We start from the raw sequence: 26,095 nt of genomic DNA, 5'->3' as shown, positions 1-26,095 counted from the left end.
CAACTGATTGAAACAATGATGAAAGGGCATTGATCTATATCGCTTTGAATAGATTTGCATCAGTTTTTACAAACCATTTCATGTTTTATATTATTTTAAAGCAAAATAATTACATGAAGAAAACAATGTTACATACAGGTCTTCCTTCTTGACCAGGCAGCCCAGGTGGACCTCTGTCTCCAATAATACCTCTAGGGCCAGGGGTACCAATTAATCCTGGAGGTCCAGGCTCCCCTCTCTGTCCATTAAAACCTAGAGGTCCTGGTTCTCCACTGTCTCCTTTCTGAAAAGATAATAGTATAAGTGAATCTATTAAATATCTCTATGCTTTTTCATAATTCCCTTTTACTCACAAAATTAACCTTGGTTTTAAATGTTATATAAAAATTAGTTTTACAGTATAATACTGACAACTTAATTTCCATTGAACAAGTTATATAGTTGTATAAATAACTGCACATTAACAGTTTTATTTGTATCTGTCAAGTATCTGACAAGTCTTTTTTCCATATGATCATACATGTTTGCAAGGGTAAAATTGTTGGAAAAGAAGTGATGTTTATATACTTTTCATTGCTGAAATCAATGAAAATATCGAAAAAAATCCATCACGCACAGTTTTTTTCACAAACACTGACTCCATATGCTTCCAAAAGAATAGAATTTCATACGGGTTCAAAAGCAATTACATCTTACTTTTCTTAAGACAGTGCTCTAGTGTATATCAGTGATGTTCCTGGACTAATGTAAAAATTTAACATTGAGTACAATGAGAGCAAGTGGAGACTCTTTATTGATTTATCCCCAAAAAAAGTCCAAAAGCTGTGCTACTGGCAGCAAGTATGTTTCAGTGACTGTAGGGTATTCTGTGCACTTGAAAAAAAGCTATGAGAACTTAAGCGGGCTTTACACGCTGCGATCTCGCTAGCGAGATCGCAAGCGATTGTACCCACCCCTGTCGGTTGTGCGACACGGGCATATCGCTGCCTGTCGCGCACAACTTTGCTTACCTCCGTCACATGCACTTACCTGTCCTGCGACGTCGCTCTGGCTGGCGACCCGCCTCCTTCCTAAGGGGGAAGTTCATGCGGCTTCACAGCGACGTCACACGGCAGGTGGCCAATAGAAGCAGAGGGGCGGAGATGAGCTGAACGTAAACATCCCGCCCATCTCCTTCCTTCCGCATTGGCGGTGGAGGCAGGTAAGGAGATGTTCTTCACTCCTGCGGTGTTACACACAGCAATGTGTGCTGCTGCAGGAACAAGGAACAACATCGCTAATGAGAGGAAAACGATTTTTTGTTTTAGGACAACCTCTCCGCGGCAAACGATTTTGGCCACTTTTGCTATCGTTTAAGGTCGCACATAAGTGTTACACGCTGCGATATCGCTAATGACGCCGGATGTGTGTCACAAACACCGTGACCCCGACGATAATTCATTAACGATATCGTAGCGTGTAAAGCCCGCTTTAGACTTTATTCTCAGGAAACTTAACTACGATGATCAAGGATAGTCAATATGTTGTAATCTGAAAGATCTCTGCTCCTTTGACAGCAAGGAGGAGACACAAAGTACCCATACTTTTTTTGTAAATTGGACAGCCAAGATAGGACTCATCACAGGAGCCCAGAAAGTTGGTGAATAAGAATATCTTTGCAACCTGGACTCAAAAACATAATTATGGAAAGTTTAGTTGATCTTGCTAAAGTTCTCCTGCTATATCACCAGATTAAGCTTTAGTCTAATGAAGGAGCATGTGAAAGTGCTACCAAAAGTAGGAGAGACTTTTAAGTAACTGTGTACCAAGTTTCAGGAATTGTTCAAAGCAAAACTGAAGGACGGCATTTTTGTGGGTATAGATATTTGGAAACTCAAGAAGGACGATGTGTTGAAACCAAAAATGTTTCAGGAGGACATGCCCCCTACCTCATGCTTAATACCCAAGGGGGACAAAAAAAACTACTGAGTGTGTTTCTGACTTTGAATTTTTGTCTGATTGTTTAAAGTTTTGTAGACAGATTCACTTCAAAATGATTTTTTTTCATAAAATGAAAAATCTTAAAATGTATAGCCTTTGGATAAGAATCCCAAAAAAAATCGAAAGTCATAATCAAGGTTATCCTACTAGTTAAATAAAAATCTCTAGATGCTTTTCAACACAGTATAACATGTAAATCTGGAATTCTTGAAATAGTGTCCAAAAGTTCTAGGAATAATCTCTTTAAGAAAGGGAGGCACTGAATACATTGCAAAATGACATCTATTGTGATTAAAAAGATGGACAACGATGTTGCGATGTGGTTCCCCACGTTCCCTGCCTTTGTCTCTAAAACTAAAGCAACTATCTTAGGGAAATGTGTACAGACTCTCACCTTCACAGCCTACAATATAATTTAAAAAGACATTGAGTTTAAAGCAAGTTGTATTTTAGAAGTATCAATCTCAAATAAAATTGTAAAAATTGTATTTTTCTGAATTGTCCTCTTGTACCAATACTATACTTACTCCCTAATATTCATAAACTCTTGTTTTGACTTTTTGTTGAAACACTTTGCTATTTATATTGATTCATTTCTATGGTGAGGGTTCCTCTATGTATACTCCAAATAAGAAAAAAGATCTAATTGGGATAGGTCTGTTTTTTCTTCTAAATATCACTGATACTCTGCATTAATTTGAAGAGCTATAAGCAAATATTGGGGAGTTGTGGAGCAGGACTAGAGTTGAGCAAGTACCTAACTATTTGCACTCGTTATACTCATAACGAGTACTGTCTAATACTCGCATATTCGTTCCGAATAGTGTGTTCAATGCAAATCAATAAGGGATTCTCGAATTGTAACAAGTAACCCGAATTCCGCACTATTCGCTGCTCGCAACGAATAGTACAGCATTCGGGTTACTCGTTACTTTGCGAGTTTTTCCCATTGTCTTGCATTGCACATGCTATTCGGAATGAATACGCAAGTAGTAGACAGTACTCGTTAAGAGTATAGCGAGTACAAGTAGTTAGGTACTCGCTCAACTCTAAGCAGGACCCCAATTTTGGAGTTCTCTTTGGAAAGGAACCCAGATTTGCAGATCATAGAGGAGAGTGTATGGCAAATGGAATAGTTAAAAGTGCTGTTAAACCTAATAAAATATAGTGTCAAGCCTTTTTATCTACCAAAAAGAGAGGCACATTTGTTTGCCTTGTCGGCTGTATAATTAAAGGTGATGATGTCCACCATCCTAGAAACAGGAGTAAATTTGCAGCAACTGGTTTCTTCACATGTGACACTAAGGCTAGCGCCACACATCCGTGCCTCCGGTACGTGTTTGTCATTTTTTACACGTACCGGCGGCACGGAGACACGTACAGCAATGCTACCCTATGGGTAAAACCACACGGAACGTGTGTCCGTGTGCGTTTGTACGTGTGTGCGTTTTTCAAAGCGCTGACATGTCCGTTTTTTCACCGGCAGCACGGGTGTCACACGGCCCGCACCCGTACCACACGGGTGTAGTGTGGATGCGGTCCCGTGTGACACGCGCCGGAGAAATCACACATGTCAGTGAAAAAAAAACAAAACATTAACTCACCTTCTCCAGCCCTCCTGTCTCTGCCGCTGCTGCCTCTTGCTGCCGACCGCCGCTCATTATTCTCATTGAATATTCACTTCACTGCCTGGCAGCAGCAGCAGCGGGGAGACGGGAGGGCTGGAGACCGAGGATCAGCACCACGGACAGCAGCGCGGACAGCAGGAAGGACCAGGTGAGTATAATAATTACCGGTTCTACGTGTGCTATCGCGGATAGCACACGTAGAACACACGTGGACCGCACATACCAGAGACACGTACTTACCTGCACGCAACACGCAGGGAAAATACGTGTCTCTCGGCACGTGCGTGAATTTCACGTGAGTGTGGCAGAAGCCTAAAATTGTATATATTAATTGAAATTTCCTTATGGACATGACTATGTTGGTCAGACCTCTAGATCTATCAAAATTTGATTATGTGAACACATCTATAATTAGATCCTATAAATCATGATGTTAGCAGTGGTGAGATTCAGAACGTAAACACATCAGATAGAAAACAGAAATTCAGAGATACATCTGTAGCAAGAGATTTTTATGAATGCCGACATAATATCATTGAACTTTGTTGGCAGATATTAGAGGAAGTTAGTAATGTTGAAGATATGACAGCCAATAAGAAAAATCTGCTGCAATGTGAAGTATATTGGATGGTTCAACTTTTAATTATGCAACCAAAAGGTTTAAATGAAAGTTGTCGTGTCATTCTATTTTTGTGATCGCTCGTTTTATTGCTGAAATTTATATCTATAATGTGAAATATTTGCTAATATTTAAATAATGAATGCCAATTTATGATTATTGTTGAATATAAAGATATCTAGCTGATTATTAGGTATGTCCTCACAAAAAGTTATGTACTATGAATACCATGTAGACTTGGTATACCGGCTGTTGATTTTTACTGCTGATGGTTTTTATTCAATAAATGTCATAGTCAGATCCAACAAAGACTACAGCATGGGAGTAGTTAATTTATATAAGCGAACGATAGGTTGCGTTTTACACCCTGCATTTGTCTCATAATCATCTAATTAGTTAGCCATTAAAAGGTATCAATTACTGAGGATTCTTATTTTTTTTTTCAAATTTTTATATATACTGGCCAACATGGTACAAAGATATATTTTTTTTAAAGGGAATTCCTCAGTTTGGATATTCTGAACAGCATATGAGTAGCATGTTACACTGCACAGCAGAAGAAGCTAAACAGATTGATTAACTGTATGTGTTTACAAGAAAAGATTTAGAATAGCTTATATTTTATTCATTGAAATACCTGGTAATTTTTGGGTTTAGCAATAAGAGGGTGTCCTACTAAGTGGCTGATGTATTTATCTATGTAATGACAAGCTTAGACTGGCTGACCAGAATTCCATTTGTATAGAACATTTGTTAATTCAATCATTCTATGAACATAGAATACCCTGACGGACCAAATGTTTTCAACGTTTGATTTTCACGCTTCATGTCTAACAATCAGAAAGGGGGGATGCAAATTAGGCAGCTACTCAGGCTCCCATTCCCTTGGAGGCCTTCAGAGTCTACAGCAGGAACTATACTGATAAAAACATTAAAACAATAAAAAAGACACGTATTTGGTATCTCTGCACTCATAAAAGTCTGATCTATCAAAATATAGTATAGCAGTGATGGGCGAACCTGAACTCTAAAAAACGCAATGCGGTTTTGATGCAGTTTTTCTTTCCAGAAGATGCAAATTTGGTGCAAATATTTGGTGTATAAATTCCAGCACCAAACTTTATCTCCTGGCAGAAAGCCATGGTTTTGACACCATTTTGGTGCAGTTTTTTGGCAGGAGATACAAAATCGGTGCAGAAATCTGATGCAGGCACTTCTGCACCAAATCTGCATCTCCTGGCAGAAAACCACACCTAAACTGCATTTTTTCACCAGGATATGCAGATTTAGTGCTGAAATTTATACACCAAATTTCTGCCCAGAACTGCATCTTCTGGGAAAAAAAACCTGCATCAAAACCGCATCACAGTGCGCTTTGATGCATTTTTTTGATGGAAGATATAGATTTAGTGCAGGAATTTGGTGTGTAAATTTCAGCACCAAATCTGCATCTCTTAGCAAAAAAAAAATGCCAGGAGATGCAGGTCTCACTGAACTCAGTGAGTTCACATGAGGTGAGGTCACTGAGTTCATTGAGTTCACCTGAGGTGAGTTGACCTGCGGTCACAGGTGGGGTACCGTAGGAACCTCCAACTGTGACCACAGGGTGTTTATATTTATTTATTTTCCTTTATATCATTAGTAATGGGGGGTCTTATAGACCCCTACCCTTTACTTATCAAGGTCTTAGTGGCAACTGTGAGCTTTCATTAACCCCTTATATTACCAAAATTGCCAACGCAACAGGACAATCAGGATGAGCCAGCTAAAGCTAAACATTTCCCCCAGTGACCACCCTAGTGACAACACAACATAAAACAGGAAGTGTTGTCATGGGGATTTGGTGGTTAATAATTCAAAATTACAGTTAAGTAGATGATCCAATCAAAACATTCTTACTGACTCTCCAGTTTATTAAACATTTCTAGGTAATTTTAAATTTATATAAAAAGTCCTGTATTCAGAATCCCCATTCCTTGGTCAGAGCATAAGTAGTTACAAAGAGCGTCTCTCCCTGGAGGACCCATTCTGTATGACAGAGACAGCCTAGTGATGTGAATGGATGTCTGTGTGTCTGTGCGTGTAGTTGAGCCTAGAATGTACGGATTCTTAGTGGTATATAACAATTGAACCCTTTCTAACCCTGGGTGTTGATGATTTGGCATCAGAGTGGGACTTTGAGGATAGGGTATTTTTTTATCTATACTTTCCCCTGGCTGCTTTCCTCCCCTTTCCTTAAGGCCTGAAACACACATCCGTGAAACACGTGCGTGTTTGGTCCGTTTCCGTGTATACTGGAGACACGGCCAAACGTGCACCAATGTTATTGTATGATAAAAGCTTCACGTGCGTTTTTGATGCATGTCCGTTTGTCCGTGTCCGTGATCCGTACCTGTGTGCATTTTGCACGGCAGCATGTCCGTTTTCTGCACGCAACACGCAGCACGGAGCCAATGAAAGTCAATGGGTCTGTGCGCACGTCCGAGTGACACGGACGCATCTCTGTTTGTTCCCTGTACGTTTTGTGCTTTTTTCATGTGATGTTGGTCTTTTTTCTTTTTCTGTTTCGTTCTCTCCCTCAGTCCGTCGGTCGGTCTCTATGTCTGTCGGTCGGTCTCTCTGTCTTATCTGTCCCTCTAGCTGTCTGACGGTCAGTTCCCCCCTCTCTCATACTTACCGTTCCCCGATCTCCGGCGCGGCGCTGCATGGCTGTTATAAAAACTTCGGCGGCTTTTTCTAATTTGAAAAAGCCGACCGCCCATTAATCAATCTCGTATTCCCTGCTTTACCCGCCCACCGGCGCCTGTGAATGGTTGCAGTCACACACGCCTACCACGCTGAGTGACAGCTGTATCACTGCACCCAATCACAGCAGCCGGTGGGCGTGTCTATACTGTGCAGTAAAATAAATAAATAAATAATTAAAAAACGGCGTGCGGTTCCCCCCCCATTTTAATACCAGCCAGATAAAGCCATACGGCTGAAGGCTGGTATTCTCAGGATGGGGAGCCCCACGTTATGGGGAGCCCCCCACCCTAACAATATCAGTCAGCAGCCGCCCAGAATTGCCGCATACATTAGATGCGACAGTTCTGGGGCTGTACCCGGCTCTTCCTGATTTGCCCTGGTGCATTGGCAAATCGGGGTAATAAGGATTTATTGGCAGCCCATAGCTGCCACTAAATCCTAGATTAATCATGTCAGGCGTCTCCCCGAGATTCCTTCCATGATTAATCTGTAACTGACAGTTAAAAAACACACACACACCTGAAAAAATAATTTATTAGAAATAAAAAACACAAACAAATTCCCTCATTACCAATTTATTAACCCCGACAAACCCTCCATGTCCGGCGTAATCCAAGGACCTCCAGCGTCGCTTCCAGCTCTGCTGCATGCAGGTGACAGGAGCTGCAGAATACACCGCCGCTCCGGTTAACTCCACGCAGCTAATGAGGTGACTAGCGCGATCAGCTGCTGTCAGTCAGGTAACTCGCGGCCACCGCTGGATTCAGCGGTGGCCGCGGGTAACCTCAGTGACAGCAGCTGATCGCGCTACTCACCTCATTAGCTGCGTGGAGGTGACAGGAGCGGCGGTGTATTCTGCAGCTCCTGTCACCTGCATGCAGCAGAGCTGGAAGCGACGCTGGAGGTCCGTGGATAACGCCAGACATGGAGGGTTTGTTGGGGTTAATAAATTGGTAATGAGGGAATTTGTTTGTGTTTTTTATTTCTAATAAATGATTTTTTCAGGTGTGTGTGTTTTTTAACTGTCACTTACAGATTAATCATGGAAGGAATCTCGGGGAGACGCCTGACATGATTAATCTAGGACTTATTGGCAGCTATGGGCTGCCAATAAATCCTTATTACCCCGATTTGCCAACGCACCAGGGCAAATCGGGAAGAGTCGGGTACAGTCCCAGAACTGTCGCATCTAATGTATGTGGCAATTCTGGGCGGCTGCTGACTGATATTGTTAGGGTGGGGGGCTCCCCATAACGTGGGGCTCCCCATCCTGAGAATACCAGCCTTCAGCCGTATGGCTTTATCTGGCTGGTATTAAAATGGGGGGGGGACCGCACGCCGTTTTTTTAATTATTTATTTATTTATTTTACTGCACAGTATAGACACGCCCACCGGCTGCTGTGATTGGGTGCAGTGATACAGCTTTCACTCAGCGTGGTGGGCGTGTGTGACTGCAACCAATCACAGGCGCCGGTGGGCGGGTAAAGCAGGGAATACAAGATTGATTAATGGGCGGCCGGCTTTTTCAAATTAGAAAAAGCCGCCGGAGCAGTGTGAATCCCGTGCAGCGCCGGTGATTGGGGATCGTGAGTATGAGAGAGGGGGGGACACTTCAGTCACTCGGGGGATTAGCGGTCACCGGTGAATCCTTCACAGGTGACCGCTAATCAGTACACGGCAAAAAGTCAGAGCCGCGGCATGACAATGAAGTCGGGGGAAGTTCACCCGAGTTCATTCTCATCCCGCTACTCTGTCTTCCGACATGTAGTAAAGACATTTTGCATCACACACGTACATTTCACACGGACAACACACACACATGTCAGTTATTTCACTCACGGACACACGGACATTCCACACGCACAGATGGCTAGCATGCGGGATACACACGCAGGCCACACATACCATAAAAACGGACCTAAAAAACGGAAAACGGACCCGAAAAACGGCCCGTTTTACACGGACGTGGTTTTCACGGATGTGTGTTTCAGGCCTAAAGGGGTGGTTCACCCATTTTTTTTATTTTCTGTATGAGTTCTACTTACCATTCTAGGCGTTTTCTCCATTGGCTTCTGTTTCCATTTCTGGCACTGAGCGGCGCTATCCTGCACGCTCAGTGCCTGTCACATGACCCCCTGAAACTGTGGCCGCTGGTATCCTCTGACGCCCCGGCAATTCCGAGCTCTCAAACTTGTCGGGTACGTCACAGGATGCTGGCACGACTCAGATTGAGTGACAGGGCTGTGGGCGGTGACTACCGCACGTCACAGCCCAGCATCGAGGGGAGGAGCCGGAGGACGTCAGTGTGGAGCCGGCTAGCGTCCTGCAGCTGGTGAGGCACGGGGCGCCAGGGTGGAATACGGGGGGGTTCTTCAGCTGAAATCCCCCCTCTGCACGTAAGTATCTGATCACACTATCCACCCGCCCGCTCTGCTGCGATGTCAGGAGAGCGGCCGGTGTCAGGCAGTGTGATCATGTGCTCCTCCCAGCAGCACTGCAGGATGCAGCAAGACACTGACAGGCATGTCACCGCTGTGCTCCGCCATCTGTCCTGCTGCATGGGACCAACTGTCTCCACTCTGTCACCTGCACCACAAGTCACAGAGTGGAGACAGTTAATGACAGAGCACCTCTGCCCCCCCTCTTCTTTCCCCACTCTCTTCTCTCCCCCCACTCTTCTCCCCCTCCCCTCTTCCCCCTCTTCTCTGCCCCCTCTTATCCCCCTCTCCTCTCCCCTCTTTCCCCCCCTCGCTCTCTTTTCCCCCCCTCGCTCTCTTTTCCCCCCCTTGCTCTCTTTTCCCCCCTCGCTTTCTTTCCCCCCTCGCTCTCTTTTTCCCCCTCGCTCTCTTCCCCCCTCGCTCTCTTTCCCCCCCTCGCTCTCTTTCCCCCCCCGCTCTCTTTCCCCCCCTCGCTCTCTTTCTCCCCTCACTCTCTTTCCCCCCTCGCTCTCTTTCCCCCCGCTCTCTTTTCCCCCTCGCTCTCTTTCCCCCCCTCGCTCTCTTTCCCCCTTCACTCTCTTTTCCTCCCCTTGCTCTCTTCCCCCCTTCGCTCTCTTTTCCTCCCCCCTCGCTCTCTTTTCCTCCCCCCCTCGCTCTCTTTTCCTCCCGCCTCGCTCTCTTTCCCCCCCCTCACTCTCTTTTCCTCCCCCCCTCACTTTCTTTTCCTCCTCCCCCTCGCTCTCTTTTCCTCCCCTCCCCCTCGCTCTCTTTTCCTCCCCCCCTCACTCTCTTTTCCTCCCCCCTCGCTCTCTTTTCCTCCCCTCCCCCTCGCTCTCTTTTCCTCCCCTCCCCCTCGCTCTCTTTCCCCCCCTCACTCTCTTTTCCTCCCCCCTCGCTCTCTTTTCCTCCCCCCCCTCGCTCTCTTTTCCTCCCCCCTCGCTCTCTTTTCCTCCCCCCTCGCTCTCTTTTCCTCCCCCCCTCACTCTCTTTTCCTCCCCCTCACTCTCTTTTCCTCCTCCCCCTCTTGATCTCTTTTCCTCCTCCCCCCCCTCGCTCTCTCTCTCTTTTCCCTCGCTATCTCTCTCTTTTCCCTCGCTCTCTCCTGGCATGGTCAGTACAGAAATCTCTCCATCATGGCGGGGTGAGAGGGAGTAATAAACATGGAGTCCCTACTGTGTCTGTGTATTTATTTCTAATAAAGTATTTTTCTCTGTGTGATGTCTTTTTTTTTTTAAACCCTTTATTGGAGATTCTTAATGGCCAGGTCAAACTTGGCCTGACATTAAGAATCTCGGGCTTTATACCAGCTGGTAAAACATAGCTGCTATTAAACCCTTACTACCCAGCATGCCACCTGCCACCAGGGCCACTGGAAGAGTTGGATACAGCGCCAGAAGATGGCACTTCTATGAAAGCGCCATTTTCTGGGGCGGCTGTGGACTTCAATTTGCAGCGGGGGAACCAAAAAGTTTGGGCACCCTGCACTGCGGATTCCAATCCCCAGCTGCCCAGTTGTACCTGGCTGGACTCAAAAATTCGGCGAAGCCCACGTCATTTTTTTTTTAATTATTTCATGAAATTCATGAAATAAAAAAAAAAAAAGGGCTTCTCTATATTTTTGGTTCCCAGCCGGGTACAATTAGGCAGCTGGGGGTTGGGGGCAGCCCGTAGCTGCCTGCTGTACCTGGCTAGCATACAAAAATATGGCGAAGCCCACGTCATTTTTTTAAAAAAGTTTTCAGGCAAAAACCTTTATAAAAAAAAAAAATGCTTCCCTGGATTTCTATTGCCAGTGAAAGTAACACCAAGCAGCGGGGGTTAGCAGCCAGTAGCTGCTTGGGTTACCCTTAGCAATAGAAAATGCAGCGGGAGCCCACAAACAATGTGATTTTTTGTTTTTTTTTATTTTTAATGAATTTTTAAAAAAAAAATCGACATGGGCTTCGCCCATCGAGCACCAGGGCATTTTACTGCTCAATTTATCCCAAGTAACAAGTAATCAGATGACTCCAGTGTCGGCTGATTACTTGTTCTGTGTCCCCCTGCATCCATTGCAGCGTGTACGGGCTGTGAGGTCAGCGGAGTTCAGTCCAGCACTGGAGTCAGCTGATCTGAACTCAGCTGAACTCCAGCCTGCACACGCTGCGATGGATGCAGGGGGACATAGAACAAGTAAGGTCTAAGCCACACGGCGAGAAAAACAGTGCGAGTGGAGTGCGATAAAACATCGCATTCCACTCGGACAAATATTAGCCTGTGTGTCAGCACACATGAGCGATTATTTTCTCAGCCCTAATTGGACCGAGAAAACAATCGCAGCATGCTACAACTGTAATGCAAGACTCTCTCTTTTACCCATTCAAGTGTATGTGGTGAGAGAAAAATCACACTGAACTTGCGGTACATCGGTGGACTACGGAGGAGAGAGTGAGAGAAATCCCTCCCACCCCTCCTCAGTGCTGGTCCACCCCTCGAGTGGCGGACCGCCTCCCGCAGCTGAGGTCTGCTCGCACAGTCGGACCTCAGTCGCAGGGACACACGCATGACACTCAGCTCTGCTGTACTGAGCGTGAGCCGAGTGTAATGCGAGGGGATCGCAGTAATCCCCGTGTGGCCCCAGCCTGATCAGCCGACACTTGAGTCAGCTGATCTGAACTCAGCTGAACTCCTGTATACACAGCCCGCACACACAGCCCTCACACGGTCACATGTGATCGGCAGCAGGCAGTGACTGCTGTTAAGGCTACATTCACATGACCGTTCTGTTTTTGCGGGCCACAAAAAAACGGTCCTTTTTTTCACGGATGCATCCTAGTGGCATCCGTGTGACATCTGCGTGCCTTTCATTTTTTTTGCGGACCGCAAAGAACGGAAGCAGCAAGAAAGATAAATAGATGAGTAGAAATAGAGATGGATAGATAGATATAGAGACAGAGGGATAGAGGGATGAATGAATGAATGAATGAATGAATAGAGGGCTGGATAGATAGATAGATAGATAGATAGATAGATAGATAGATAGATAGATAGAGATAGATAGATAGATAGATAGATAGATAAGAAAGACATATATAATGTCCTACTCCCTGCATATTTTAAGCTGGCACCCTTTTGTGACTTTCATGTGGCACTAAAGTGCTTAGTCTTGTTCTTAGCCAAAAAATAAATAAATAAATAAAAAAAAATGACATGCGGTCCCCCTATCTTTTGTAGCCAGCTAGGGTAAAGTAAATGGCTGCAGCCTGCAAACCACAGTTGGCAGCTTCACCTTGGCTGGTAATCCAAAACAGAGGGCACCCCACGCTGTTATTTTAAATTAACTAAATAATTTAAAACAAAAAACACGGGCTCCCCCGATATTGGATCACCAGCCAAGGTAAAGCGGACAGCTGTGGTCTGGTATTCTCAGACTAGGGAGATTCACCGTTATTGGACACTCCCCAGCCTAAAAATAGCAGGCTGCAGCCGCCCCAGAAGTAGCGCATCCATTAGATGTGCCAGTCCTGGTGCTTCGCGCCAGCTCATCCCGTTGCCCTGGTGCGGTGGCAAACGGGATAATATATGGGGTTAATACCAGATGTGCAATGTCACCTGGCATCAAGCCCTGGAGTTAGTGATGTCAGGCGTGTATCAGATACCCAACATCACCAACCCAGGCAGTAATAAAAAAAAAAATAGACAACAAACACATTTTTATTTGAAAAAACACTCCCCAACACATTCCCTCTTTCACCAATTTATTAGAAAGAAAAACAAATCCAGGTCTGGTGTAATACAAGGGGGTCCCACGATGATCCATACAATAGTCAATGTCCCAGTCAATGAAGAACAGAATGTTCCCTATTTGCTGGGAGAGCAGTGCAGTGACCTGAGCTAAAATCAATAGGTCAGCCCAGGTCACTGCAGGGCATGACGAGTGCTGCTATCAGGAGGTTAGCTAGGTATATTACCTGCGATGATCTCTGAACTCCTGACAGCAGCGCTGTCACCGAGTTCAATGACCGCCACCTTCACAAACAAAGTATCGTGAGCGGCCCGTGACGTCACCAGTAGTCACAGTCTCGGGTCGACAGCGAGAGGTGATGTGACAAGCGGCGGGCATAGAAGAAGACAGTGACGACCGCTGACGACAGGAGGGCAGGACTTCATCACCATAGGTAATGAACTTACTAACCTCCTGACGGTAGCGCTTGTCATCCCCGCGGCTGCTGACACTGCAGTGCGGGCCGCTGCTGACACTTTATTCCCCTGGTTGTGTAGAGCTGGGAGCTGCTGCTGTCTCTGTGTGATTTCTCTCAGTGCATCCACACTGGGAAGAGGCAGGGAGGAGGCTTTGGGTGGAGAGCTGAGGGGGGTGTTACACACAGTGGGTGTGTTAGATAAGCTAGACACCGCCCTAGAGCCACAAAGAATTCTGGGACTTGTAGGAACTGAACACAGGAAGTCATAGGAGAGATTAACCCCATCAGAGCTGGAGCCAGCAATGAGCATGTGCTGCTAGTGCACAATAAAAGGTAATTTTGCTGAAAAAACATAATAGATGTGTTGAGGGGCACATATTAGCAAGATTTATCAGAAAAAAAAATCAGTTTTGGTAACTGGACAACTTCTTTAATTCCGTTGCCATCATCAATATAGCTGAGGTGTGCGCAGTGCTATGTTCACGTTGTAGTTAAATTCTTCACTAAAAAGGGTCGAAGTCGGCACGTGTGCGACAACTTCAGCGCCATTTTATTGAAGACACTGTGTCTCATCATCATATGAAACAAACTGGTGATATTCACAGAGACAGTGTCTTCAATAAAATGGCACCGGAGCTGGCGGTATGAGCATGTGCTGACTCCGACACCATTTTAATGAAGAATTCAGCTACAACATGAACATAGGTCTGCATGCCACGTGTGTGTGTGTGAGTATTGGCAAATAACAGAGCAGCATCACATACCCTTGTGGTCAGTGCGGTAACCTTGGCCAGCCTCCACACTGATGTACCTTTTTCAGCAGATCATCTACCCTCTGCTGCATGGGCATCCTGCTCTGAGATATCACTGCTGGTATCTCAAGGAATATATATTGGGACCCTAGTGTGTTTTGCCTGTATCATTAAAGTATTTTGAAGCATCAGGCTGTCTATGGACATATCAGAAATCAAGATATTGGTGGAATTGCGGTAAATCCTGGATTTTTTTGACTCTTCAAGGGGTGATGAATGTAATCATGGAACCAATGACAGTGTATTTATTATTGTACTATCGGTAACTACTCTGCCAAGAACTGACAGAGCTAGAGAATACTATTACAAGTGTTACTGTACAACATATTTTATTGTGTATTTAAACAACCCCTGATGAACCTGCCGCAGAGAGGAGAAACGAGTCGGGTCAAGTAAGGGCATAGGTTAGCAGATTTGCAACCTGAGTACATGGTGTACTTTATAAAATCCTTACTTATTGGTACCCTAATTGGATCCTGAGACACAGGGAGAAAATTTCCTATATTGCTAAGAGCTGGACCTTTGACTGTTTACCATGAACGGATAGGGGATTGATTTGAAGTAAATGTGTAAGGCTCCCTACATTAGAAAACATTTGTAAATTGATATAATGCAGATATCTAAATAGGTTCCAGGATAATTTAAATACGGGGGTACCGTCTATATGTGTTTTTTGGCGTATCTACTGGAAGATGGAAAAAATTTTTTTAATAATAAAGTGTTTTGGATCTATATGTCACATTTTGTAATAAATGTATTTTCAGAAAATTAGAAGTCTTTAGAGTCTGTGAAATTTGTATATGTTACTTCTAGTAATTAGTAAATTGTGAGAACAGTAACGTCATTGACCTTGGCCAGCCTCCACACTGCTGTACCTTCTTCAGCAGATCTTCTACCCTCTGCCGCATGGGCGTCCTGCTCTGAGATACCACTGCCAGCCTCTTTACACACATAAACGCACATCCAACTTCAGGTCATGTGATGAGCACACACTGCTGACCTCCCCCACCACGCCGCATGAGGTGTTGGTGGGCAGATCCTCACCTCTCCTCTTCATCATCATGATGCTAGTGTGGGGGGTCGGCTGGAGGAGACGGCCGACATGTGTGCAGGGCTATGTTGACATACTGTAGAGGAGCCGCAAGCAACTACCTGGTTTAAAGAAGGCCCAAGGTAATGGGGAAAAGAATAAATGAGGAGGACCAGATGATGGGCTGCAAAAATGGTGAAAAAGGAGAGTTGTTTTTTTTATTTCATGTAATACCATTATTATACTTTGGGGTTTGCAGAGACCCCTTAGCATAATAAGGAACATTTATTCGCGGAGAACAACTTTGCTGCAAATTGAATTTCTCTGAAAAATCCACATGATTTGTCAAATTCGAATCTCGGCAGATCCACTCATTTCTAGTAATTGCTTTTTTATGTGATTTGCTGAAAAATATTAGTCATATCCAGGTTTAATATAGTGACAGTAATACAGACCTCTCCTCTGGAGCCAGCAACACCGTGCTCTCCCTGGAATAGAAATTTAAGTATAAAATAAAAGCTTCAACACACATTTAACAATGTGAAGGAGTATAAGACTGAGAAAATGGATTTCTTACTGAAATAATTCATTTTTTTACACAAGAAGAACATATGTGCTAATTGGCAGTGAATCCTTTTAAATATCTAGATTGGATATATAAACATTTTATATCAAATTTTGGAAAAAATAACATTGACTATATTGAAAAGAAAGGGGAATAAGAAAGTTAATGAGGTTCTTTGACTTCAGAATTTATTGTTCTTAAACTGTACAATAACCTTAAAAGTATGTACACCATGTAATCTCTTGAGATAATGAGTGTTAAAACCAAACAGTTAGGAGCAAGCATTTTATTAAGTGCTGTGTTTTTTTTCTTACAAGTAGGCATTTGCTAAAATTACATCGCTAGTAAAAAGGGAAGAGCTAAGTTAGTGTGGACTGTTATTTACAATTAAAAAAGACATAATCCTTAATTATTTTGAAGATTTATAATAAACTAGCTGTGCTACCCGGCTTCGCCCGGGTTATTGACTGTTGTTAACAAAATAGAATGTATTAACAAAAATTTATTCTGCACACAAAAACCACAAAACAAATAGATAGAAATGTAATTATCAAAAGTCAAAAACTAAGCTAATAGAAGCATTTCACAACATATATTTCAACACCACAGATATTCCACACAGATTTAACTAAATTGGCCAAGTAATGTGCTCCGTCTGTCTCTTTCCCCGTCTGTCTCTTTCCCCCGTCTGTCTCTTTCCCCGTCTGTCTCTTTCCCCGTCTGTCTCCCCACCGACATCTTATTAGCTCACATATAAGCTTCTTATACTATGAATGTATTTTGTTCCTATAGCAACCAATCACAGCTCCTACTAATAACCTGTAGTTCCAGGCTCCATTTACTTTAATAGAGACATGTTTTTTGGAGAGTAACTGTAAAGCGCGGGGTTACATTTTCCTGTCAAAACATAGTCTACGACATTCCCTGGGTCACATTAGGTGGTTGTGCAAAATTTTGTGATTGTAAATGCGACGGTGGGGATACACTTTTCATTTCACTTTTTCCCCATTATATAGATAGGGGCAAAATTGATTGGTAAATTGGAACGCACGGGAATAAAATTTCGCCTCACAACATAGCCTATGACGCTCTCGGGGTCCAGATGTGTGAGTGTGAAAAATTTTGTGGCTGTAGCTGCGACAGTGCAGATGCCAATCCTGGACATACACACACACACACACACATACATACACACATTCAGCTTTATATATTAGACTAGCTGTACTACCCGGCTTCGCCCGGGTTAATAACTGTTGTTAACAAAATAGAATGTATTAACAAAAATTTATTCTGCACACAAAAACCACAAAACAAATAGATAGAAATGTAATTATTAAAAGTCAAAAACTAAGCTAATAGAAGCATTTCACAACATATATTTCAACACCACAGATATTCCACACAGATTTAACTAAATTGGCCAAGTAATGTGCTCCGTCGGTCTCTTTCCCCATCTGTCTCTTTCCCCATCTGTCTCTGTCCCTGTCTCTCTCTTTCCCCATCTGTCTCTTTCCCCGTCTGCTTGTCTCTGTCTGTCTCTTTTTTTGTCTGTCTCTAGCTCTCTGTTTCTTTCCCCATGTGTCTCTTTCTTGGTCTGTCTCTTTCCCAGGTCTGTCTCTTTCCCCGTCTGCCTGTTTCTGTCTGTCTCTTTTCTTGTCTGTCTCTATTTCTCTGTCTCTTTCTCCGCCTGTCTCTATCCAGGTCTGTGTCTTTCTCCATCTATCTTTGTCTGTCTCTCTGGCTGTCTCCTTCTTCCCTGTCTGCCTGTCTCTGTCGCTGTCTGCATGTCTGTCTGTCTCTTTCCCCATCTTTCTCTTTCCCTGTCTGTGTCTTTCCAGGTCTGTCTCTTTCCGGGTCTGTCTCTTTCCGGGTCTGCCTCGGTCTGTCTCTTTCCCCGTCTGTCTCTGTCTGTCTCTTTCACCGTCTGTCTTTGTCTGTCTCTTTCACCGTCTGGCTCTGTCTGTCTCTTTCACCGTTTATCTCTGTCTGTCTCTTTCCCTGTCTGTCTCTATCTCTCTGTCTCTTTCCCTGTCTGTCTCTGTTTGTGTCTCTGTCTGTTTCTCTGTCTGTCTCTATCCGTCTCCCCACCGACATCTTACTAGCTCACATCTAAGCTTCTTATACTATGAATGTCTTTTGTTCCTATAGCAACCAATCACAGCTCCTACTAATAACCTGTAGTTCCAGGCTCCATTTACTTTAATGGAGGCATGTTTTTTGGAGAGTAACTGTAAAGCGTGGGGTTAAATTTTCCTGCCAAAACATAGTCTACAATGTTCCCTGGGTCACATGAGGTGTCTGTGCAAAATTTCGTGATTGTAAATGCGACGGTGCGGATACACTTTTCACTTTTTCCCCATTATGTAGATAGGGGCAAAATTGATTGGTAAATTGGAACACGCGGGGTTAAAATTCTGTCTCTTTCCCCGGATGTCTCTTTCCCCGGCTGTCTCTTTCCCCGGCTGTCTCTTTGCCCGGCTGTCTTTGCCCGTCTGTGTCTTTGCCCGTCTGTGTCTTTCCAGGGCTGTCTCTTTCCAGGGCTGTCTCTTTCCCCATCTGTCTGTTTCTTTCCCCATCTGTCTCTGTTTGTGTCTCTGTCTTTTTTTATCTCTCTATCCATCTCTCCACCGACATCATATAACCTCACGCATAAGCTTCAACTAACAGTTTATTTTGTTCCTATAGCAACCACTGACAGTTGCTATTAATAACCTATAGCTCCCACCTCCATTCAGTTTAATGGCGGCAGGATTTTAGAGACTAACTGTAAAGCACGGGGTTAAATTTTTCTGTCAAAACATAGTCTACGACGCTCCCTGGGTCACATGAGGCGTCTGTGCAAAATTTCGTGATTGTAAATACGACGGTGCGGATTCCTTTAGCAGACATACATACACACATACATACACACACACATATATACACACATACACTCAGCTTTATATATTAGATTACACTGGACAACACATTTTTCGAAAGATTTCCTTCTTTGAAAATTATGATAAACTCATTCAAGCTAGGCGGAAATACATATTTTGATAGTCTATCACGTAGAAATTTTGAGAAACATAAGATAAAGTTTTACTGATTATAAAGCTTTTAAATGTTACCACCAACATAAGTTCAACTACAGTAAACCAAGTGTTCTGCTGCTAATTTTCATTTGTACTTGGCATCCAGTGCATCCTGTATTAGTGTCGAACAATTGTCAGCTAGCATTGATGGATTCCAGTAGTCTTGATTATGATTTTCCACAGTCCAGATATGAATGCAGAAAATAAATTTTCAATGACATGTTGTACTTGATCACTTTGTAAGCTTCAAAAATGTTGTCAACCAATTTGATGTAGTTTGATGCTCAATAGTTGCCAAGGAAATTCTCGGAAACGTCTTTCAATGATTTCCAAGCAATTTTCTCAGGCCCCACAAGCAGCTCTTCGAATTGATTGTCATTCATGATGTGTCGTATATGTGGACCAACAAAGATGTTTTCCTTAATCTTGGCATCGATTGTTCTTGGGAACAATTGTCTCAAATAATGAAAATCTTCCTTGTTCAATTGCTTTCACAACATTTTTCATCAGCCTAAGTTTTATGTGAGCTGGAGGCAGAAATATCACAGCTGACATCAACCCCACAAGAATTACCCTAATTACCAATGCACCAGGGCAATCGGGAAGAGCCGGGTAAAGAGTCAGAATTGGTGCATCTAATGAATGCACTACTTCTGGAGTGGCTTTTGGCTGCTGTCTGCTTTATCTTGGATGACTATCAAAATAAGGGAGGATCCCATGTTTTTTTAACATTATTCAAATAAATAATTTAAAAAATGAAATGGGTGGCCTGTATTTTTGATAACCAGCCAATGTAAAACAGACAGCTGAAGTTTGAGGCCCACAGCTGTCTGTTTTATGTGCGCTGGTTATGAAAAAAATTGGGAGCTCATGCCATTTTTTTAATTTATTTCCTAGCCACATGTTTTCAGGGCAATTGCCCCTTTTTTTGCTACCTTTTGCAGCCCCCTAGCTTTTAATACGACTGTTTTACAGCCATTTTACAGCACCAAAGTTGCGGTTCCCATTGACATATATGATGTTCAGGGGTCAAAGTGACGTCCGGGTCCCAAAACAAACTTTTAGCTAAAGTCCAGTTGAACCCTGCGAACCCGAACTTTCATGGGTCCGCTAATCCTTACTAACAACCTAAAGCTTGAAATAACATATCAATGTCCGTGCAGAAGCACAGGTTGTCATCCTGTTCAAAAAACTGTGTAAGTAATCTTCGTAGCTTTGAAAGACAAAAAACATTTTTTCCAGGTGAACACAAATGCCATCTTTGCAGACTTGAAGACAGTTATGCTGCATTTGCTTTTGACAAGCATAAGTCTGTATTATAAGATGAGGCACATCAGACATACATGGTGCAAAGATTAAATCCACGTTGTTCCCCATCTCTAACCCATAGACTGCAACATCTTCATTGGTTACCTCCTCTAGGATCCATGTGTCTGGTGGTTTTGGTATTGGAAGAGTGTCATCATGTACTACTGGTCTCTTAGTTGAAGGCAGATTGGGAAATTCAATGAATTTCTTATTCTTAGCAGAGAAACCAGAGATATTGTTTGGACAGAAGTAACAGTTGGTTACATGATCCTTCTGTTTCCGCCATAGCATTGGGACAGCAAACATCGTTGACTTGCAAGAACCTCTCAGCCAACCTCCAAAATCAATAGCACCTCTTGCACAGCACAACAGTTAGTAACCCAAGATTTGTCTTGATCTTCAATCTTCCATTGAAAATACAGCTTATAGATTTTCATGATGAAAGCTGTCCTGGTGCATCTTTGAGGCTTAAGGCTATGTGCACACAGTGCGTTTTTCGCGGCATTTTTGCACATTTTTCGGGTGCATTTTTGGTCTTAAAACTGCATGACTTTGCTTCCCCAGAAAAGTCTATAAGTTTTCATTTTTGCTGTCCGTACAGTGCAGTTTTGTTTTAGGTGCGTTTTTGTGGTGACCACAAAGATGCAAGATGTCAATTATTTCTGAGTTTTTGCCAGCGTTTGTCACCCATACAATGCATTGGAAAAACGTAGTAACAAAAATGCGCAAAAATGCAAACAATGCACCCCCAGGGTGTGTCTTTTTTGTGTTTTTTGCGGCCAAAAACGCACAAAAATGCTGCATATTTGTGGTCACAAAAAAGGCAACGTGCGCACATAGCCTAAGCGTGCACTCTGCACAAATGTAACAGAAGGTATTGCAACTTTTCTGACACTGTCAAGACCTTTAAGCTATATCAGATTGTACTGTAGTAGTGTATAGCTGCTTAAATTTGAAATAACTTACAGAATCTTTGCAAACAGATTTTGCAACCTATGCATGCAGCATCCAGACATGTCTAGGTGTGCCTAGTCTGTAACAATTCCACTGAATACAAGGCATTTATGCATTTTCTTGCCTATAAATTAAATAACAGCACATACATTCTAAACAATACATGGACTGCCTGAAAATATTAAAACAATCACTCAAACAGAAGATTTCAGAAAAACGATACTTGACAGGAAATTTTTAAGGTGATTTTTGTGATCAGCTGCTCAAATTACATACAGTAAGATAAACCCAAAAGTGTTCAGAAAGGAAAATCTTCATTGTCTAGTGTTACTTGTTCTAATATCTTCAATAAGGACAGCTATGGCTAGCACAAAATGTTCCCAAAATGTTCCCAAAAAACTTGTATGCTCATTTGCCCCAACAGATGGATGCTTTGGTCACTCAGTGGCAATGTAACTCATTCAATCATCAGTATTTCATGTGTAGAACACATACTCATTTATTTGCAGACAGAGAAAAATGCATCAAGCTAACCTCCATTCAAAATTAGATGATGTCCAGCAGGTCCATCAATTCAGAACTGGCATCAATCTTTGGGACCCAGCTGCACAATCTACTATCCAGGGATATATATATACAGTACAGACCAAAATTTTGGACACACCTTCTCACTCAAAGACTTTTCTTTATTTTCAGGACTCTGAAAATTGTAGATTCACATTGAAGGCATCAAAACTATGAATTAAAACATGTGGAATGAAATATTTAAAAAAGTATGAAACAACTGAAAATATACCGTATCTTATATTGTAGGTTCTTCAAAGTAGCCACCTTTTGCTTTCATTATTACTTTGCACACTCTTGGCATTCTCTTGATGAGCTTTAAGAGGTAGTCACCGGAAATGATCTTCCAACAGTCTTGAAGGAGATCCCAGAAATGCTTAGCACTTGTTGGCCCTTTTGCCTTCACTCTGCGGTCCAGGTCACCCCAAACCATCTCGATTGGGTTCAGGTCTGGTGACTGTGGAGACCAGGTCATCCGGCGTAGCACCCCATCACTCTCCTTCTTAGTCAAATAGCCCTTACACAGTCTGGATGTGTGTTTGGGGCCATTGTCCTGTTGAAAAATAAATGATGGTCCAACTAAACGCAAACCGGATGGAATAGCACGCCGCTGTAAGATGCTGTGGTAGGCATACTGGTTCTGTAAGCCTTCAATTTTGAATAAATCCCCAAGAGTGTCACCAGCAAAGCCCCCTCATACCATCACACCTCCTCCTCCATGTTTCACGGGGGGAACCAGCCATGTAGAGTCCATCCGTTCACCTTTTCTACAAAGACTCGTTGGTTGGATCGAAACATCTCAAATTTGGACTCATCAGACCAAAGCACAGATTTCCACTGGTCTAATGTCCATTCCTTGTGTTCTTTAGCCTAAACAAGTCTCTACTGCTTGTTGCCTGTCCTTAGCAGTGGTTTCCTAGCAGCTATTTTACCATAAAGGCCTGCTGCACAAAGTCTCCTCTTAACAGTTGTTCTAGAGATGAGAAGGTGTGACCAAACTTTTGGTCTGTACTGTATATATATATATATATATATATATATATATATATATATACACCGCTCAAACAAATAAAGGAAACACTTAAACAACAGAGTGGTATTTTAGTGTTCCTTTTATTTTTTTGAGCAGTATATATACAGTATATATATATATATATATATATATATATATATATATATAAATATATATATTTTATGCAACTGTAAAGAATTGTATTTTTATTAACAGAAAAAAGAGGAATATTTTGCTATGATGTGCATATACTATATGTATAAAAAATGTTATTTGCTTAGAATCTGCATACAGTTTACAACTTGTATGCATTAATGTTGTGACTGCACTGAAATGGCTTGAGTATTCCAACAGACATTGCAGCTGAGCATTTGATAATATGTATTATGAATATTCTATACCTTAATTCCTTGATTACCAGGGGAACCATTCATTCCTTTTTGGCCCTGTAAGAAACAAAGGAGATGAAATAAATGTTACTACCTATGCCCAATCATCAAAGTTTGTAATTATCCTGTTTGATTTTTTTTCTGAATAACTGAACCAAAAATCATACATAGCCCAATTTTTTTTAAGAACATGCACCCAGTTTCTTTTTAGTGGCTATGCCCCAGGTCATGCTCTTACATATCCTAGAATCACAAAAACTCTGGTCTATCCCCTTAAGACCCTGTCACACATAGCGATGTTGTTAGCAAGATCGCTGAAATGTCACAGGTTTTGTGACGCACTAGCGATCTCGCTACGTGTGACACAGAGCAGTGACCGACCCCCTGCTGCGATATCGCCAATCATACCTGAACGTCCTGGTTCATTTTTTGATCATTGGTGTCCCGCTGGGCAGCATGCATCGCTGTGTTTGATGCCATAACAACGACGAGCGACCTCATTGGCACGCCTGGGTGACAGGGTCCCAACGATCGCTGAGGTCATTATACGTATCGCCGTATCATTGCTGCGTCGCTAATTAGATCTGCCTGTTTGACAGCTCACTAGCGACCATGTAGCGACGTACCAGCGATCCTGACCAGGTCGTATCGTTTTCGGAATCGCTCAAACGTCGCTACGTGTAACGGGACCCTTACTGATGGTTTGATACTTTCTCTTTGTTCCTACAAGTATGTTTCCATTGTTTATCTACTGGCCCTATTATTTTTCATGATGTAGGTATTTGCACATCCATTTTGCAAACTTGCCAGTATCTCACTTTTGGGTGTAATGTTTCTTTTATTTAGACATAAATTGTTGTTTTTTACATTCTCTGCAAATTGTATCCAGCCTAAATTCGGCAGTGTCCAATATATTCCACATTATGTTCACCCTGTATGGATACAGTTTATCCTTTTTTTGGTTTTGTGAGAATTTTTTTGCAGTTTCTCTATTATATACCAAGTATAAATCTGTTGTATTTATTAAATATATCATAAATGGCATGGGGGAAATAACTGGTTTTAAGTACAATAAATATTGTTACAGTTAACAAACTCATACCTGAATCCCACGTTCACCTTGACTTCCTTTATCACCCTATAAAAATCAAAAGATAAAGTAAAAAAAAAAACTTTGCACTGCATATAGGAAAGAGCAAATGTGGGGAAACACTAATATACTGTATACATTAGATTTGTTATACTGCGTCTAAAGGGTGCTTTACACGTTGCGACATCGCTAACGATATATCGTCGGGGTCATGTCGTTAGTGACGCACATCCGGCGCCGTTAGCGACATCGCAGCGTGTGACACCAAGGAGCGACGATCAACGAGAGCAAAAATGTGAAAAATCGTTGCTCATTGACACGTCGCTCCTTTCCCATATATCGTTGCTGCTGCAGGTACAATGTTGTTCATCGTTCCTGCGGTAGCACACATCGCTGTGTGTGACACTGCAGGAACGACGAACGTCTCCTTACCTGCGTCCATCAGCAATGAGGAAGGAAGGAGGTGGGCGGCATGTTCCGGCCACTCAACTCCGCCCCTCCTCTGCTAATGGACGGCTGCCGTGTGACGTTGCTGTGACGCCGCACGAACTGCCCCCTTAGAAAGGAGGCAGATCGCCGGCCAGAGCGACGTTGCAGGGAAGGTAAGTCCATGTGACGGGTGTTAGCGATGTTGTGCACCACGGGCAGCGATTTGCTCGTGACGCACAACCAACAAGGGCGGGTACGCTCGCTAGCGATAATGGTATCGATATCGCAGCGTGTAAAGTACCCTTACGTTTTCACATGGTATATAGTTTGAGGACTTGAATATTACAAAACAAATGTAATTCCAATATTATCAGGATTTGTGTTTTTTTTCCTATTTTATGTTTATTGATTCTTTAGTTTAACGCTATATCATTCTACATACAGTTGAAACCAGAAGTTTACATACACTATCTAAAAAGACACATCTGCATGTTTTTCTCACTATCTGACATGAAATCAGAATAAACCTTTTCTGTTTTAAGTCATTAAAAGGGATGAGCGAATGTATTCACCACTATTCGGTATCCAACGGATAACAGGCTATTCGCGCTATACGCGTTGCCTGGGGAACGTGGACGTCACATCTGGGGGAGTGTCCTATGCAGGCAAGTACACCAGCCTGCTTGCGGTCAACTCTCTCCAAAGTCACATCCAGGGGTGTATCTTTTGGGATACGTTGCCTGGGTACATCACATCACGTTGAGTGTCTTATGCTTGCCTGAGGTCAAATCCCTCTTTTATACTCTATTTTGCGTTCCATCTTGAGACACACTCTGTGGTTCTATACTCTATATCCATTAAGCATGTGTCTGAAGGTATAAGGTATTAGCCTACTTACTAATTGATTTACTCATCATATTTTACCACACCTGTTTTTCATTTGTAACTGTGTGTACACTCTTGAAAAATACCCCTTTTGGTGCATCGTAAGCATACCTCTGAGGAAGTCACATGCTGGAGTAACACGTGGGGTTTTTTACCTTCCCACTCACCTCTGACTTATTTACCTTTTTCAGGGTTTTTTTGGTCATATGACTTTCTCAATACTGATGGTAACATTTTGCTTGCATATTCCTATTTATTTTTTATTTTATGCGCTATAATGATGATTGTTTCTTATTTGTAATCTTATCCATGATATTCCTTGAATGTAATATTCTGTACAGACTCTGCCTTTATTCACTATAGTCAGCTAAAATGTTGCTAGGGGATT

The 26,095-nt window shown here is 42.8% G+C and overlaps 1 protein-coding gene across 1 annotated transcript in view; it reads right to left on the bottom strand.

Moving 5' to 3' along the window:
* COL21A1 (collagen type XXI alpha 1 chain) overlaps nt 1-26,095 on the bottom strand; it is a 415,279-nt gene that overhangs the window by 15,292 nt on the left and 373,892 nt on the right. The window contains exons 22-25 of the mRNA XM_075340296.1: nt 24,406-24,441; nt 23,316-23,360; nt 15,893-15,925; nt 137-283 (exon numbers count right to left, since the gene is read on the bottom strand). Coding sequence (XP_075196411.1) covers nt 137-283; nt 15,893-15,925; nt 23,316-23,360; nt 24,406-24,441 — 261 coding nt within the window. The remainder of the gene's footprint in view (nt 1-136; nt 284-15,892; nt 15,926-23,315; nt 23,361-24,405; nt 24,442-26,095) is intronic.

Source organism: Anomaloglossus baeobatrachus, chromosome 3, assembly GCF_048569485.1.
Source record: "Anomaloglossus baeobatrachus isolate aAnoBae1 chromosome 3, aAnoBae1.hap1, whole genome shotgun sequence".
In the NCBI taxonomy this organism is placed as follows: Eukaryota; Metazoa; Chordata; class Amphibia; order Anura; family Aromobatidae; genus Anomaloglossus; species Anomaloglossus baeobatrachus.
The sequence above is the reverse complement of the archived record's forward strand: the minus strand, read 5'-3'. Positions and strand labels throughout refer to the sequence as shown.